At 55.0% G+C, this 17,649-nt stretch overlaps 1 protein-coding gene across 2 annotated transcripts; it reads left to right on the forward strand.

Moving 5' to 3' along the window:
• Positions 1 to 1,656: 1,656 nt before the first annotated feature.
• Positions 1,657 to 14,906, forward strand: SHOX2 (SHOX homeobox 2). 2 transcript variants are annotated; one of them, XM_077348594.1, is made up of 5 exons: positions 1,657 to 2,099; positions 5,122 to 5,330; positions 10,839 to 10,896; positions 11,578 to 11,666; positions 14,515 to 14,906. In XM_077348594.1, the coding sequence occupies exons 1-5, from the start codon at positions 1,799 to 1,801 to the stop codon at positions 14,770 to 14,772; spliced, it is 915 nt and encodes a 304-aa protein (XP_077204709.1). In that variant the 5' UTR covers positions 1,657 to 1,798; the 3' UTR covers positions 14,773 to 14,906. The 2 variants fall into 2 exon arrangements, with proteins under 2 accessions (XP_077204709.1, XP_077204708.1); XM_077348593.1 differs by having other exon boundaries at positions 1,740 to 2,099; positions 14,479 to 14,906.
• The last annotated feature ends 2,743 nt before the right edge of the window (positions 14,907 to 17,649 follow it).

Raw genomic sequence — 17,649 nt, forward strand, 5'->3', positions numbered from 1 at the left:
TACCGTGTCACAACTTTCAATGTGGTCTACTCATCAGTAAAGGCCACTAAATTCCCTAGGATTTTCTCCCCCCCCCCAAAAAAAAACCCCATGCTCAGGACTGCAAATGTAAACCGAGGGGCTTGCTATATTTCTGAAGAAGGAACTGTCCAGATTGTCACGGTATCGCCGGCCATAAAACCGGCATTTTCATCTCAAACTTTGCAGCAGCAATCATAAGAACACGTTCCTGCGAGTAAGCCCCGTTGAGGAGATCTGATGGGGACCCTGAGTAGACCTACTGCTTCGCGTGGCACTGCGCGGACAGCCGGCCAGAGCAGTCCCTCATTCCAGTGAGGGGAGCCGAGCGCCTCTGCTGCCTCAGCTCGCCTGCAAAAAGACGATCTTTGGACGTATTTCCAGACGGGGAACTGACTTCCCGGGATAAAACAGAGACCTCGGGACGCCTGGGAACCCCAGACCCTTTGCACGCCCCCACCCTCACCCCCACCCCCACCCCGATGCAATGATAACTTTTTCGTGCCGGGAAGGCAGACAGAAGGGAGGGGGGAATCTAGCACCCTCCGCCTGGACAGTGCCCCGAAAGGACTCCCGGGGAAAGCCTCGCCAAGGCCTCCGGGGCCTAGAGCCGTCTTGCGGGGAGGGGGGAGGGAGGCGACCACCCAGAGGCAGGGCGACTGCTTTCTCAACGCAACAGTGCGGGGACCCGTCGGTGGGATCGCGCTTTGTCCCCAGACCCAAGCCCCAAGTGCGTTTCCGGGCTTCAGGCATCGCTGTCCAGCACCCCGAGGTTCAGCACCGGGCTGGCAGGGTCCGAACCGGGCCAAGGCTTCTTTTGGGGGGGTGGGGGAGGCCCACGGAGCCGGCAGTCCTGGGGGAGCGGAGCGGCTCCAAGGCGAGCGGCGGCTCTTGGGCAAACGGGGCAGGCCGGCCCGACAGCTCGGCGCGCCGGTAAAGAAGCCGTTCCCCGGCCGGCCGCCCGGCGTCCCCTCCTCGCCGGCCGCCTCGTCACTTCTCCTGCTGGCCCCTCCCCTGCAGAGCCGGCCTCCCTCCCCCCCCCCCCCCCGGCTGCCAGCGCACGCCGGGGCTGAACTCGCGCCGGACCCCCGCGCCGCCGCCGCCGCCACGCCTAAGGAAATTAATGGGGGCTCCTGGTGAAGGGCGGAGGGATGGCCGAGGGCGCCCCGGCCCCGGGGTCCACAAGCCGGTGGGGTGGGGTGGGGTGGGGTGGGGTGGGGTAGGGTGTGGTGGGTGGGTGGGAAGCCTCCCCGCCTCCCTCTTCCTGCCCTCCCCTCCCCTCCCGCCGTCCGCTTTGGCTGTCCTCCCGCTTGGCGCGGCTGCCGGGGCGCTGCCGGAGCCGGGGGCTCGTTCCCCGTTGCAAAGGGGAGGTAGTTCGCCGCGCGAGAGAGGGAGAGCGAGCGAGCGAGCGAGGGGCCGGCGCCGGCAAGTATAAATAGGGGCACTTCAATCGCGGGCAGCCCTATCAGCTCTGAACTCGGCGCGGGGGAGAATCGTCAAAGATCCTGACGGCGAACAAGCGCGCTCCGGTCGGGGAACCTCAGCTCCCCTTCCACTGCCCGGCCTCTCTGCGGCTTCCCTCCCGCCCCCCGCCCCCACCCCGCTTCCCTCCCACCCCCCGCTCCCCTCCCACCCCCTTCCTCCCACCCCTCCTCCTCCTCCTCCTCCTCCTCCCCCTCCTCCCTGCCCCCTTGATGTGTTTATTGGGGGGCCTGGAAGAGCCAGAGGAGGCGAGCGAAGGGGGGGAGGAAGACCCAAGAAAACCCGAGAATCGCCGGCGATGGAAGAACTTACGGCTTTTGTCTCCAAGTCGTTTGATCAGAAAGTGAAAGAGAAGAAGGAGCTCATCACCTACCGGGAGGTGCTCGAGAGCGGGCCCGTCCGGGGAGCCAAGGAGGCGGCGGCGGCGGCAGGCTCCAGCGAGCCCGGCCGGGAGGACGGACACAGCCCGGCAGCCCGGGCGGCGGGAGGAGGCGGCGGCAGCGGCGGAGGAGGAGCAGCGGGGCGCTCGCCGGGGCGAGAGCTGGACATGGGCGCCGTCGACCGGGCCCGGGAGGCGGGCACGCCCAAGCTCAGCGAAGGTACCTCGGCCGGGCGCCGTCGCGGGGGGAGCGCGCTGGGAAGCCGGGCTGGCGGCGGAGGGAAGGAGGGCAGGGCAAGGGCAAGGGCGGATCGGCGCCTCCTCGGTGGGAGCGCATCCAGCGACTCTCTCTGCCCGGGCGCGTCGGGGGCCAGCCCCGCAAGGCAAGGCAAGGCAGGGCGGGCAGAGGCCGGGCCGGCGGGCAGGGCTGGGGCCGCGGGCGGACAAAAAGGACTGGGCGGGGGACCTGCGCCGCGCTCCCGGCACCTCCGCGCCACAGCTTCTGCGCCGCCTCTCGCCCGCTCTTGCGGCTGCTGCGGCTGCCCTTTCTCCGGCCCAGCCCGGAAAGCCCCTCGCCCAACCGGCTGCCGCTTATTTCGCGGAGACCCCAAGGCGGAGGGTCAGGAGTGGGCTGGCGGGGCTCTGGGCGGAATCCGGCAGGTCTGGCGCGTCCCAGCAGGCCGTCCCTCCCGGGGGTCCGGGAACCTGGCGAGCAGGGCATAATATAGGGGGGAGAGATCCCACACCCAGGAACGCCTCTTTCTTTCTTTCTTTCTTTCTTTCTTTCTTTCTTTCTTTCTTTCTTTCTTTCTTTCTTTCTTTCTTTCTTTCTTTCTTTCTTTCTTTCTTTCTTTCTTTCTTTCTTTCTCATCTACGGCATTGGTTGGTCTAACTATTGAGAACAGGCCAGCGGACAATCCCTTTCTGGCCGATCCTCCTCCATCCCTTTCTGTTCTGAAGGCGAGCCGGGCGCCCGGCCAGGGTTTAGGGAGACCCACGCGAAGTTTGAAACGTTGATCTCCCTTGTTGGTGCGCCAGAAAAGAGGGGGACCGAACCTCTCCCCCTAAAACACACAGAGAGTCCCAAAGGCTTCCCCAAAGTTTTGATTTGGGACCCCCAAACGATTCCTAGCCGGGCAGCCCAGCCGGGCAGCCTTCTGCAGAGTGTCTTTCCATCTGGGTGTCGAGAGGGGAGGGGGAGGGGGAGGGGAAGGCGGCCGCTCAGCAGCTCCTCGTGGCTTCCGAGCATTTGAATCTCTGCGTCCGGTCCGGAGATTTCGGGCTCTCGAGGGCGGGGGCGGGTTCGTGGCGACTCTTGTTCCTGGGAGTAGTGCTGGGCTGGTCGGAACTGGGCCGAGAAGCTCTTCCGGAAGTCATTTTCTAAACAAATTTAGGATAAGATGTGTGCCACAGGGAAATACGATCGAGGGCCCTGGCTTCGGGGGCGGGGGCAAATCCCCGCGGGGAAGGGAGGCAGGGAGGGCAAGCCGGCTTTAGCCCCCCCCCCATCCCGCAGGCCCAAAGAATAGTGTCGCACCGCCCCGTTTACACGCAGCGAGCGAAATCCAGGCTTGCATCCGATGGGAAAGGCTGAGGAGGGGGGCGATTCGAGAGTAACCCGGAGCAAACGAAGCCAGGCCTGCGTCGGTCTAGTCCGGAAAGTGCGCGGAAGGTACGCCGGGAGGAGGCGGCACCTGGCGAGGAGGAAAGGGAGGCCAAGGGAGGCTCTGCCAGCGAACTTTAAACGGGGCCCGGGAAAAGTTGCTGGGACCTGCAGCTAGTGTAGCAAGGAGTAAACTCTCCCCCCTCCAAATTTCTGCAGATGTGCAGGCGTAGTCAACCTGTGGTCCTCCAGATGTCCATGGACTACAATTCCAATGAGCCCCTGACAGCGTTTGCTGGCAGGGGCTCATAAAAATTGTAGTCCATGAACACCTGGAGGACCACAGGTTGACTACCCCTGGATAGAGCACTTCCAATGCATTTTAGAAGTAGATTTTCCTCCAGCAGCAAAAAGCACGTTGAAAGTGCGCTATCCGAGGTGTGCGGAATTGCTCACGACACCTGCCGCGGTGGCTCGGAAGGCCGCGCAGGTCGCTCCACGGGGCCCGAAAGGAGCCAGTCAGAGCCCTGGAGCCCCGTGGGCGTGGGGCCGCCCCCTTTCCAATGGCAGCAAGTTGCGCCCTCGGCATTGCGCGCAGAAAGCAGGGCAAGGGCAGGGGCGGGGGTGGCTCCTGCCTCCTCCCAGCAGTGATCCCGGATTTCTAAGGCCGGCTCTCCTACCTACGGTGGGGAGAGCATCCCTGGGTGGGACAGCTGCTGGCAAAAAAGCAAAACAAAAGCAAAAAAACCCACGGCCTCTGCATAAGGAAAGAGACTTTCTTTAAAGGCAATTGTATTATGATCGTTATTGTTGTTATTGTCATTGTTGTTGATATTATTATTATTAATTGACCCGCGTCCTGCTGAGAGTTTGGAACCTCCAGGCAGAAATCACTGCCATTACTTAGGGTCCAGTCCCACCGTTTACTCCATCGGCTCCAGCACCCCGGCTCCAGCGAGGCAGCCTGGCCTTTCGAAGCGGGGCCTGAGGCTCGGGGGGTTCCCTCGAAAACCGGGACGCTAATCGAGAAAAACACGCGAAGCGGGATCTTGAGCATGACACGCACCGGTCATTTCAGGGGCTGTTGCTCCCAACGAATGGTGCTGTGGATCGCAGCCCTTCCTCCTAAGGCAGTGAAAGTCCCGGGCGTTTTGTTAGGCCTTCGTCATTAGGGTCCCCTTGTCACCCTGTCCACTGGCGCTCTCCAGCCAAGAGGGCCCGTGCCGTGCTAGGGACACTTTTCTGAGACTCAACCCTACCTGCGTAGAATTCTGCGAAGACCAGTGTAGGATTGCTCTGTCGGTTCCTCTGGGACGCTGTCCCTCTTCCCCTTGGGAGTGGGAATGGATCAAGCCCCCCTCTCCCCGCCTGGCGGAGGGGCGGAGGGGGATCCTTCTGGCTTGGCCCGCGATCCCCTTTCAGAGGACTCAGCCAGCCCCGAAACTGTTAAGAGAGGTGACCTTTGCGCGATTCATTGATCCCTCCCCCTCCCCCTCCTTCTCCTCGATTTAAGGGGGGCGACCCAGCCGGGGAGTCCCAGAGTCGACGGTGCCCTCCTCCGGATCCGGGCAGGGCTGGTTAGGCGGGGGAGCCCGCGAGAGAGGTCCGGAGCTGACCGCCTTTTTGCTTCCCTGCCCAGTGTCGCCCGAGCTGAAGGAGCGCAAAGACGATGCCAAAGTGATGGACGACGAAGGCCAGACGAAGATCAAGCAGCGCCGGAGCCGGACCAACTTCACCCTGGAGCAGCTGAACGAGCTGGAGCGCCTCTTCGACGAGACCCATTACCCGGACGCCTTCATGCGGGAGGAGCTCAGTCAGCGGCTGGGGCTATCCGAAGCCCGGGTGCAGGTGAGCCGGAGCCCTGCAGGGCTGGGGAGCAGAAATCAAACGTGGAGAAACCCCGCGCTTGCTCGGCCTGTGGCCTTTTTGCTCCGAGGCAATTCCCACGGATCTGCAGTCCTTTGAACTGCCCGGGAGCTCGCGCCACTCTGCTCCAAACCGCGCCGCAGCATTGGGGGCCTCCCAGTCCGGAGCGGAAGAAGAAGGGCTTGGCTTGACTGTTCCTGGGATGGATTGTGGACCGAATCGGGCTGGGGCCACTTGCTCTCCTGCAATATTTTTGGAGGTGAAAGGGCGTCAGCCTCAGGGTGGGAACGGGGCCCTTAGATTTTAGTTCTGAGTCGGAGGATGGGAATTATTCTGGAGTAACAACAGGGCTCATTCCACACATGTTGGATGAGGCACTTGCAATGTGGTTTGAGGCTGGGTTTTCCGGTGTGGAAAAACACGTGCATTGAAGTGCATTGAAAGTGCCCTATCCAAGCTGTGTCGAATGAGCCCTAGATCTAGGGATGCTCCCCCATGTGACTTACCTCCAGGAGGGGCTCTCTGGTTTGGGGAGAGGTTAAGTCCATTTTATTTCCTTATAATTGGGAAAACGCTGGCCTGCCGCCCTTGGCAGCCAGTCCCTTCTCTACCTCTCCCTAAAGAAGTAGCACGGAAATGACTCGGCCTTGCATGACCAAGAGAAACAGATCTCTGCGGAAGACACAGATCTGGTGGGATGTGTGTCCATAAAAAGCTGCGTTGTGCAATGAATTGTTATCAGGGTTTTTTTTTGTTTGTTTAATATGACAATGAAAGCTTTCCATCCGGATGCAAGGAAACTATGCCCTGCTCCATTCAAAACCGAAAAAAACAACAGACGGATGTATGCATTAATTGTATGCAGGGATTGACTGAGAAACTGCATTGACAGTTGCTCCGGCGCACACATTTTACAGTTCAAGTGAAACCTCACACCCCCACGTCTCCCCCCCTCCTCCTCCTCCTCCTCCTCCTCCTCCTCCTCCTCCTCCTAATCTCGAGGGACCGGAGAAAAGCAAGCAAAGGGGACAGAAAGACCCCCCCCCCGGCCGGGTTCTGGAGCGGCGCGTGTCAATTTCCCTCCCCTCTTCCTGGGCTAGGAAAGGGGCGAAATTAACCAGAAGGGCTGGGCGCGAGGAAGCGCCGTCTCGCTGTTCCGGCCTGGGAAACGGCGCCTTCTTTGTGCGGACCCTTGGAGCCGTTTGAGGCCCGCGAACATCTGCAGCTGCCCGCCAGCGCCTTGCGTGTAACCGAGCCTTCCCCCTCCATCTTTGTGCTCGGAGGCGGCCATCTGCACCGAGCGGGGCTCGGGCTCTTAAAGGTTTTCGCTGCGTCTGGTGGGATCGGATAAAAGGCCCCGAACTGAACGATCGCGTTATTTATCGAGGGGGGAGGGAAGAGGGGAGAAATAGCAGTATTTCTGAAAGACCTCCCCGCCTAGAGAAAAAGAGCGCTCTCTCTCTCTCTCTCCCTCTCTTTTTGTACTTGTCGCTGCTTTTCTGTTTTCTAGGCGGCCATCCGATTTAGCCTGGCCGCTTCTCTCTCTTTTAAAAAAGCTTTCGGTCACCCAACTGGTCTGTGGAGGGGAATAAAAAAAAAAAAAATTAAAAGGCGGCGATTCCTACGGAGGGAGGTTTGTTTGGCCCCACAAAAGAATAACTCCCGCCCAGCATAATCCATACAGAATCGCCCTCAGAGATTTACATAGATTATAGTCTCCTTCCTTTTAAATGCCCCCCCCCCCCCGAAATGCTCTGCAGCGATTTTGTTTCCAACTGCGGTTTCCCTGCTTCTCGTGGGCAGATGGCCACATATCGGAGGCAGAAGCGCTTGGAGAAGGAGGGAGGCAGGAAACCCGTGCCTACTCGGAAGTAAATTCCATTTATTCCTCCCCCCCCCCCCTTTCCACGTGTCATTTACTTCCAAGCAATTCTGTTTAGGACCTTGGACCTGATAACAGGCCGATTTTATTCACGCTTACTTAAACCCGCCCTATCCTGAGCTCCTTTAAAAAAATCTGGCAGCCCAATCCCGGCCACTATTTGCCTAGAAATGAGCCCCGCCGCTTTCTTTCATGTACCCACCTGCACAGGTAGCCTGTAGCGAAACATTGACTTTGCAGCCCGGTTACAGGCAGCGGGGCTTTCTTTCAAAGTAGACAGACGAGCTGTCCGATCCTGGGCTTGGAAGTCCTTTGCAAAAGTCCTTGGAAGTCCTTTGCAAAAAATGTCAGGGTACATTTTGGTCTAAGAACTTGCTTTTGCGGGCTTAGGCATTGTTCGCTAGAAGGAGTCTCCTGTGTGCGATCCTACAACAGAAGCAACTGAGGAGGACCAGTGCATTCCTATGCGGAGTGACTCCAGTCTTATCTCTCTCAATAAAGGGACCTCTCAACTCTGCCTAGGACTGCACTGTTATGGTCTTTTGTGTATTTAGGACTTCAGCCTGGAATGCTTAACCAGCAGGTAAACCCCATTGAACTGAAACTTAGCACTGAATAAACCTGTTTAGGTCAACACTGCAGTAAAATAGGGGATATTCATTTATAGGCACGGGCATGTCCTACTCCTCCACCAAATCCCAATAAACTCTGAACTTGCTGTTGTTCTTTCCTGGGGGAAAGGTCACTTGTTCCGTCTTGGAGACAGTTCTCGAGCCCCCCCTCCCCCCCCTAGATCTAGTCGGCGGTAAGTGTTTCATCCTCCCTAAACAGGCTTGCTCAAACTGTTGTCTCAAAGCCCCATTGATTAAAATGGGAGAGATTTGAAGCGCTTGAAATTAACAAGAGGAAGCCATTTAGTGACAGGCCACCGGCGATTACTCCCAAGTAAGCTCTATCATACTCAGTGGGGTTTACTTCTGAGCATGCCCAGATCGGGGCGGAGTTTAACCCTCTCCTGTCTTAAGGAAACAGGACCCCAAGTTCTTACTGCTGATCTCAAAACTTTTTTCTGTGTTTCCAACCGGCAAAGTATCCCCTTGCCTGACTCCCAGTTTTCTCTCTCTCTCTTTCTTTTTTTTTTCTATGGGAGCAAATTAGATTATCATAATAATGAGACAATTATTCCGCTTCTGTGTTACACTCCGCTGCACAGAGGAACAGAGAATTTCTCAACTTCTTTGTAGTGATGCTTTTATGACAGTAATTACCCCCCCACCACCAAAAAAAAGTGAGTCATTAAAACCTTTGGTGTTTTCATTTTTCTTGAAGATGAAGCTAATTAATGTTACAGGCTTTTAATCAGCACATTCTACTCGGGTCTTCCTGCGCAAACATCTGAACCCCCTTTATCACCAGTTTTTTTTGGGGATTTTTTTTTTAAAAAAGCATTAGATAGCAGGGAAAGGTGGGAGGGGAGGCAGCTGGGGAGGGGGATCATTCGACTGGCCCGAGATGAAAAGACTCCAGAGAAAGTGATTGACTCAGAAGCGGAACAGGCGGCAACTGTCTGCTTCCTAAAGGGGCGCTCTTTCAAGATTCCCGTTCTAAACCCGATTCGGAAAGTTTGTGGCCAATTAGCCCAGTTCTTAAAACTGGAATCCACGCTGTGGAAGCCATGCGAGTGCGCTTACACCTGAGCAGTCTAAGAAACGACTTCCCAGCAAGATCTCCTACTTCTCTCCACCCCCCACCCCCACCCCCCATGGCAGGCTAGCATCACAACTGCACCCGCAATTGCGAACTCCTGGCCCATCCAGCCGTTTCAACTCCTTGGGTTTCAGTGCAAAGTGAGGCTCCTGCTTAAAGTTTCTCCCGCCACCGCAAACAACAGCCACTGAAATGAAGAAAGGCTGGAAAGAGTGTCCCTCAGGTTGCTTTCACGGATGGCTCCCTAGAATGACTGCAGCCCCGTGACACTGACTTGGGGGTCTGCTGCCTCTGAACAACTTTCCCCCAAGTCAATGTACAGACCTCTGAGAGAGAGAGAGAGAGAGTAGTAGTAGACATACACACAGACTTGCTCCCTGAAGATATTTAGGGTCAGGCCAATTCTTATTGGTTCCTAAGGTGCTCCTGGACTCAGATCTACAGAGCAACAGGATACCTTCTGGAACAGAGAGGGGGAATCTTAAACCCTGAGGGCATTTCGGTTGCAGCTCTGCAGAATGGGGGATACAGGTGTAGTCCCAAGTACACTTGTTAATAGAAGACCCTGAAGCCTGGAGAGAGGGGGGCAGGGACCATAAGGGATTTGGAGCTACCTGGTTGCATTTCTCTGCAGTAACTGATATTTTGTATGCACAAGGCAAGATCTGAGGTTGAAACATTTCTTCCTGTCGTTCAAGAAAGAATGGGGAGAAGTGTGTCCCCAAATGGTTACTTTCCAAACACCCATAAAACTGGAATGAGGTGCTGCCAAGGCACTGATTAATAGAGAATCCCTAAAGGGCACCATTTGTCTCCTCTTGGGAAACAGACTGCTGGATGATACCATCTCAGATCATCCCCACGGTTTTCCAGCAAGGCCTCAATGGTTTCTTCTGGGAAGGCCACAAACAGCATATTTGGTTTGAGAGTCTAGGAACTTCCAAAATGGGCAGAAAGCATTTGTCACAGAGCCCCAAACACGGGGGTGGGGATGGTTGAAAAGTCTGCCAAGCAGAAGGGTGGCTCAATGGGAGAACAAGAAGGTCCCAGGTTTGGTCCCAGGCAGTTCCAGTTCTTTAAAATAAAAAGATTGGGTCACAGACAATACGGGGGATCTGCTGTCTTCCAGAGTAGACAGCACTGGCCTGAATAACTAGTCAAATAATCCTGAACCACCGGCAATCAGCAAACTATTATTGTCGAAGTTTGTAGTGTATAACCAAAGTCTTTATCCAGCACTTCAGTGTGGCAAAGACTGGTCTCTCTGCTGTGAGCCATAGCAGAATAGCCACCACTTTGAGGCTTATTTTTGAGAGTTACAGCTAAACAAAATCTTCTTCAAAAAGGTTTTCTAGAAGGTAACACAACTTTTATTACAAAGAGTGCCATGTTTGATTGCTTAGGTACTCTTTGTGATAGTAGTTGTAATAATAATATGTTGCGAATTGCCAGTAGTCCAGGATTATCTGACTGGTATTATACTGTCCCTTTCTATACTCTTCTGACTCTGCAGAAGGCAGCTTCATGCGGTGGGCTGGTGTGCCTCCAAAAGTCAAAACCTGGAGCATGAATGTTTACCCCACAATGGGCCAGCATTCTGGCACAGAGCAAGGTGGGCAAAATACTGCGGCAGCATTGGGAGTGCCTCACCTCTTGCTGCAGCCTTTTGCCAGGGCTCTTCCTCTTGTGCTGAAAGTTTCTGCTGCAGTAATAAAATAGTGTTTGGAAACCTGGCATCTGTGAAATCTTGAAGGATGCCAATCTACCTGTTTTGACTGTAGACCAAAAGTAAGATGCGCTGGAAAAAACAACAACCAAAAAACAAAGAAGGAGGCAGCCATAGATGGAGAGAGACAGAGAGGAGGGTCTGGACTGAAACCATTTTCTCCCTGTTTCCCTAGGTGTGGTTTCAGAACAGAAGAGCCAAGTGCAGAAAGCAAGAGAATCAGCTACACAAAGGTAGGTGAAACTGACCAGAAGTCATTCCGACAGCCTAGCGGTTCAATCCTATGCAGAGTTGCTCCCTAGGAGAAACCCCTTGAAATCAATAGACTTCCTCCTGAGTAACTCTGAGACTGTTCGCACACTAGAGAATCCCAATTGCAAAGGTTAACTACAGTGTGTTCAAAAGGTAGTTAGCCAACCTGTGTGAAAGCAGCCTGAGTAAACTTTGGTCATTGGAAAAGGCAATTCGGCCAGGCAAAGCTGAAGGCAGGAGGAGAGGCAGAAGTCCCAACATGAGACCTGGTGACTCCATCACAGAGGTCACGACCCTCGGTCTTTCTTGCAGGGAGAACATTAATTCAAAGGTCATCATAAGTCCGAGGCCACTTGAACCTAGCTTTACATAAGTTTGCACTATGACGCTGCCTCCCCCCCCCCAGGAAGACCTTTACCAGTAAACTCCCCCCTCCCAAAGTCCCAGGTGCAAGGAGTCAGCCATTCACTGGAGGGCCTTTTCTGATCAAGTCGGCCCTTTTCAAAACCGTGTCTAGATTAGAAGGATTTCGCCAGCCTTTGTCGTTCAGTTCTTCCACTGATGATCATCTCTTCCTTCCTTCCTTCCTTCCTTCCTTCCTTCCTTCCTTCCTTCCTTCCTTCCTTCCTTCCTTCCTTCCTTCCTTCCTTCCTTCCTTCCAGGGGTCCTGATCGGAGCAGCCAGTCAATTCGAGGCATGCCGAGTGGCCCCCTACGTGAACGTGGGTGCTCTGCGGATGCCCTTCCAGCAGGCAAGTACGGCGGGGCCTGAGAATCGACGAGGGGGGGGAATGCCGTGGCTTCCACCGGGGGGGGGGGATGGAGTGAGACCCCTGCCCGGACAGAACTGTCGGGAGAGGCTTGGCACAAAGTCAGTAGATGGCAAGCTACCTTTGCTGTTATTCTGATCCTCCGCCTCCCAGGAAGGGGGGTGGGGAGGACGTGAAGGGGGATGGCCTCAAGTCTGTCTCCTGCTCCCTGGGCGTGTGATCCTGCACATCCGCAACTCTACGTGATCCTCAGCAAATCGCGCTGACTTCCACGGGAGAAAGCGTGCTCAGGATCGCCGCCAGCAGGACTGGGAGCTTTTATTCAACTCCTATTGATTTCCACCGGCCCTGCTTTCTAAATATGGATTTTTAGGACGCTAGCCGGACTTGGAATGACGTTCCATTGATCTCAGCGAGACTGACCCCACGCTTTTAGAATCAGGGCCGTGCACTCGGTTTTGCAGAAATGTGCTAAGTTCGATCCTCGGCGTGTTTGCTCAGGAATAAATCGGAGTTTAACAATAAGCTTGTTTACTCGGAAGTAAAACGGAGATTTAAGTCTGTGGCGTGAGAGGTCCGTGTTGGAGATAGATTCTGTTGGGCTCCCTAGAAAATTGCTGAGAATCTTGGACGCCCCACTGATGCGAGAGGTCCTGGCCAGTGGAGCCCGGGGCTGCAGTGCAGTTTTGGGTCCATGTATGCAGAACGGGGGGCGGGGGGCAGGTATGCTATTGTATCTCTGCCAGAAGGGTCTCTAAGAAAGAGCTTGTAAAGAGCTCCACAAAAGTGTTCAGTTAGTCTTACGGGCAATCAGGATAAATTCAACCAGAGATTGACTTCGAATTATATTTTGTTCCACACATGTTGGAGAATGAATGCTCTTTCAACGCATTCTAGAGGTTGTAAATGTCCCATCACGCAGGAAAATCGGGAGGTTCGAATGCTCACTGGGTCTTCCGTAAGCAGAGTGACCTCGGATCCGTTCCTCCCTTTCCCTGTCCAACCGACCTCTCTGGAGCGAGGGGCGGGTCCAGCCGCCTCTTAGAGACCAACAAAATCTCCCTGGTTTGAGATATAAGGAAAGGAAAAGCTTACTCTCTGTAATCTGCCTTGAGTCCGTGAGAAAGATGGATGCCAAAAGATGGAAATAAATAAATAAATAAGCAAACAAAACAAAATAAAATTCCCTTAAAAGTTTGTTTCTTGGAAAGAAGTGGAGTGGATGCTGGTGGACTCTTCTGCCAGCTCTTCTACCTCAGGCCCACACGGCTGCCCTCCTTAGTGGACCTCGCTGGGGAGTTGAAGAAGAATTGGCTTTTAAGTGGCTTACAATGGCCTTCCCATCCTCTCCCCACGAGAGACACCCTGTGGAGGAGTTGGAGTTGAGAGAGCTCAGGCAGAACTGCTCTGCTAGAACAGCTCTGACCGAACTGTGGCCCAAGGTCACCCAGCTGGCTGCATGGGGAGGAAGAATGGGGAATCAAAGCCGGCTCTCCAGCTTAGAGGACCCCACGCTGGCTCTCCTTGTTGTGAGGGGGAAGGGAGGCGAAGAGAGAACGCTGCCAATTGGTCTCTTGGTACCTTTCAATACACAAATGTCCCGGACCGGCAGCCTCCCCAAGGCAAAGGCAGGGGCGTCTTCCCTGGCGCTCCAGGCGTGACCAGTGACAACAGCAGCGGTCGGTCGTGTCTCCATCCGGCTCGTGGCCGTCCAGCCCGGACGCGCAAGAACGAGGCATTCCTCAAATGCTGGCCACCTTTGGGGAGTCCACCTGGGCGGCCCAGGGTCCCTCTGCAGCCAGCCCCCTCTCCGCCACTCCACGGCATGTCACGCGCACAACTTCATTGATTTTACTCCCGAGTAAACCAGCCGAGGACTGCGCGCTCTTTTTGTTTTTTAAAAGGGAGCGCTAGTTTCCAAGTGACCCAGGCCAGGCACCGTGGGCGAGTCCGGCTCTGCAGGACTCAATCCGCAGAGGGGCCCAGCCATCCTCTGCCTCGCAGGGTTGTTGTGAGGCTAGAATGGGGCAGGGGAGAGACTGCTTTCTTGCAGCTGCCCGAGCGAGTGCTGTTTCCTTAGTCTTCCCGGGGTGAATGGGGGTGAGTTACCAGGAAGGGCTCCCTAGAGTCAAGATGCATTAACAACTGGGAGATTAGAGATGAGATTGGATTAAGGGAGTTGATGAGATCCGTGAATGGCAATAATTTCGCTTGCCAACACAAGAGTTAACCCTGTGGGAACGCAGACTGAGTCCAGGGGCGCCTCTGAGCACAACCATGTTCAGCACTGAGCGAGGTAAACTTGTGTGTGTGCCCAGGAAAGCTCAACTTTGCTCTGCCGCTTCAACCCGAGCTAAACCGAGGAGACCCTAGCCCGCCCTATTAACCCCTGCCCCCTCCTGGGCTCATTCCACACAGGTTGGCTAATGCACTTTCAATGCGCTCTGGAAGCAGCTTTTCCTGCTCCACCCTGAAGCCCACTGAAGGTGCATTCCAGGGGTAGTCAACTTGTGGTCCTCCAGATGTTCATAGACTACAATTCCTATGCGCAAACGCTGGCAGGGGCTCATGGGAACTGTAGTCCATGGACATCTGGAGGACCACAAGTTGACTACCCCTGCATTAGCCAAGATGTGCAGAATGAGTCCCGTGGCTGCCCATCTCCCCCCCCCCTCCCCCCGGAGAGCCGCATGCTGGTCCCCCCCAAGCGCCAGGGGGAGGGGAGCCGGGCTGGGGGCGGGTCCGGCCTGGGCGCGGAGGTGGCTTAATGCTGCTCTTGTGTTTCTCCCATCAGGATAGTCATTGCAACGTGACGCCCTTGTCCTTTCAGGTGCAGGCGCAGCTGCAGCTGGACAGCGCCGTGGCGCACGCGCACCACCACCTCCACCCGCACCTGGCCGCGCACGCGCCCTACATGATGTTCCCGGCGCCGCCCTTCGGCCTGCCCCTGGCCACGCTGGCCGCCGAGTCGGCCTCTGCCGCGTCCGTGGTGGCGGCGGCGGCGGCGGCCAAGACCACCAGCAAGAACTCCAGCATCGCCGACCTCAGACTCAAAGCCAAAAAGCACGCGGCCGCCCTGGGCCTGTGACTCGCCCCCCACGCCCCGCCCGGGCACGGTGCAATCCCGCAGGAGCAGGGGGGGCGGCGGGCGGGGACAGGGGATGGGTCGCCCCCCGCAAGACCCCCCGCCCCGCTGCCCTCGACGCCGAGCAGAGACCTTCGCCTGCCCCGGGAGGGGCCCGATCTTCCTTGGTTTTCTTTCCTGCGCCACTTCAAAAGGGGGAGGGGGGAAAGAACAGCTGTGAAAAGACCGACCGAATGCCAAAAGGACCGTGATGGTGTTAACGGAGGCGAAAGAAAGAAATAGACAAGCGAGAGACGTCTAAAAGACAAAAAAGGAGGAGGAAAAAGAATTGAATGTGTGTATGTTTAAAAAAATAAAATAAAAGAGGCAGGGGAAGAGCCCCACCGCTCCGAAGAAGAAGCCACAGCGAGAGGAACTGGAGGAGGGAAGCGAGATCCTTATTTAAAGAATTAGAGAGATGAAATAGACACGCAGCTGGGAAGTTCACAGGTTTTGAAACTGACCTCGTTCTGCGAAGTTCACTTTAATACAAGAAATTTGATAAGAGAGGCGGGCCTCCTTTCACGTCGCATCAGATACTTGAGTTTAAACAGTCACAGACTGGAAGCGGAAATGAGAAGGAAAGAAAAAGAAGCTCTTTTTTTTTTTGTAAAGGAGGGGGGAGGGGGGAGAGATTAAAACGGGAGAGAAAAGAGACGGTGATTTCTCCCCGGCTTGCTACATGGAGACTTGTGCTAGCAGAGTTCTGAGCCTGCAGGGGTTTGGTTTGGGTTTTCCTTGATGGCTAATCATTTGCACTTCATCTTAAAAAAAAAAAACAAGGGGGGGGGAGGGGATCAACAAATAACAGGAGCCCAAAGATGAAGCCTGGCCACTCTTAGGCAGAGTCCGGCAAGCCCACCTGCAGGGAAAAGAAATGCGCTTTGGGCTCGTCTGGCTCTACCTGAGATTTCAGTGCGGTAGCCGCTGAGTTACGAAGGCCAGTGCAGCGGCGCTGGGTCACCCAGGAAGCTAAGCTCCCGTGCCCCGTGTCCTGGCAGAGTCTAGCCTAGTGTCTCCGGCAGGCCCAACTTCGGAGCAAATGTGGACATGACTGCCGTCCTCCCCGGCTCTCGGGAAGCCAGGGGCCTGATCTCAAGCAAAGGTGGACAATTGAGTCTAGATCACATTGGAATTCAGTGAGACCCGCTGGCAACCCTCTGCGGAGTCCCCATCTATATTCGCCCAGCTCCATGTTGGATAATGCGCTTTGGAAGTAGATTTTTCCTGTTTTGCACTTGGAAAGCCCAGCTGCAAAAGGACATTGAAAGTGCATTACCCAACGTGTGCAGATCCGGGGAGGGCTGTCGGTTTTCCAGCCCTGGAAAAGACAGAAACAAATAAGCTTTTGTTTTCCCTCCCCCTCCCTTGGAAGTCTACGTTGCATTAAGGCCCCTCCCTCCACGTTCTTCCACCATCCCCTTCCCAAATAATGACAGGTAATAATAACCCAGGACTTTTTTTAAAAGGATGCTAATGATACACAAACAAATGTTTATTTTGGCTATATTAACCCCTGTTGACAGTTCTGTCTGGCCTTTCCATTCGATTTCACGCCCACACTCTGGTGATCTCTCTCGCTATATATCTTATTTTCTTTCCCGAAAGGCACATATAGCTATAACGCGAGGCCCCCACGAAGAAGCTGGGGAGCCCCTCCGCTCCGAAAAGCCTTCCAGAGTTGAGCGCTCTTTTGCCAAGAAAGTTTTAAAAAGGGGGAAGGGGGGTGGGGGGGGGGGGAGAGAAGGAAGGCGGAGAGGAGACCTCTTCGCTGGTGAACTCTGCTAGGAACAGAGCTTTGTAATTATTTTGTTCTCCATGAAAACAAACAAACAAACAAAAGACACAAATTATTTATATGGACCGTATTTTTTCTAGCGTATTTTAAGTTATTTGAGGAGGAGAGGAGGGGGGGGGGAGTAAGGAAACCAGAGGTGGGGGAGGGAAGAAGAAGAAGAAAAAGATACAGTCGATGCTGTTTCTTCATTGATGTGTTCATTGTCTCTCATGCCTTTTGTTCCACTCAGGTTTCGCTTCGCTTTTTTTTTTGTTGCGTTTTGTTCAGTCATTGTTGACGTCACGGTTTCTCAATAAGTGCCAAGTTATGAACTGAAGACACTTTTTTTGCAATCTATGGAATGGGGAGGGGGGGAAAGAGAGTAAAGTTTGAGCTGATGGTTTCGCATCGTTGTTGTTTCCTGTTGCTATTAAACCCGTGGTGCCATCTTACCTTTCTCTTCTCCCCCCACCCACTTGGATCTTCTTCGGAGCGCTCTGTGTGTGTGTGTGCGTGCCTGCGTGTGTCCTCGCGTGTGTGCGGCGGCCCTGACGGGGTGCCCGCGCTTCTGTCTGAGTCTCTGAAAGGCCACCCAATCGATCAAAAACTCTAGCGGGCTGCAGGCTTCCTCGGGCCGTTTCCCTGCGGCCCTTGGTTTGGGGAACGATCTAATCCAAGGGTAGTCAACCTGTGGTCTTCCAGATGTCCATGGACCACAATTCCCATGAGCCCCTGCCAGCGTTGCTGGGAATTGTAGTCCATGGACATCTGGAGGACCACAGATTGACTGCCCCTGATTCGAATCTAGGCATTGCTTCCTCTTAAACAAAACCAAACAAACAAAAAAAAAGTTTTGGAACGATTCTGAAGCCCTCGAAGCGGTTCCCAAAGCCGGCGAAATTTTCTCAGGTGATGCCGATTGGGGGAGGGGAAGTACAGTACCCCTCCCCCCACCCAATCTAGCGATTTTAAAAAAAGCCTATTCCGATTGTGGAGGGGGAGGGGGAGATTGTTTCTGGAATTATTGTCCTCCAAGGTGATTTAATTGAATGCAACAATCTACA

Source organism: Paroedura picta, chromosome 8 (assembly GCF_049243985.1).
Source record: "Paroedura picta isolate Pp20150507F chromosome 8, Ppicta_v3.0, whole genome shotgun sequence".
In the NCBI taxonomy this organism is placed as follows: Eukaryota; Metazoa; Chordata; class Lepidosauria; order Squamata; family Gekkonidae; genus Paroedura; species Paroedura picta.

Excerpts from the sequence above, each read along its gene's own strand:
- SHOX2 (XM_077348593.1), top strand. The coding sequence starts at position 1,799 with ATGGAAGAACTTACGGCTTTTGTCTCCAAGTCGTTTGATCAGAAAGTG. Across the intron at positions 5,331-10,838 it reads TATCCGAAGCCCGGGTGCAG|GTGTGGTTTCAGAACAGAAG; the intron begins GTGAGCCGGAGC and ends CTGTTTCCCTAG. Across the intron at positions 11,667-14,478 it reads TGCGGATGCCCTTCCAGCAG|GATAGTCATTGCAACGTGAC; the intron begins GCAAGTACGGCG and ends TTCTCCCATCAG.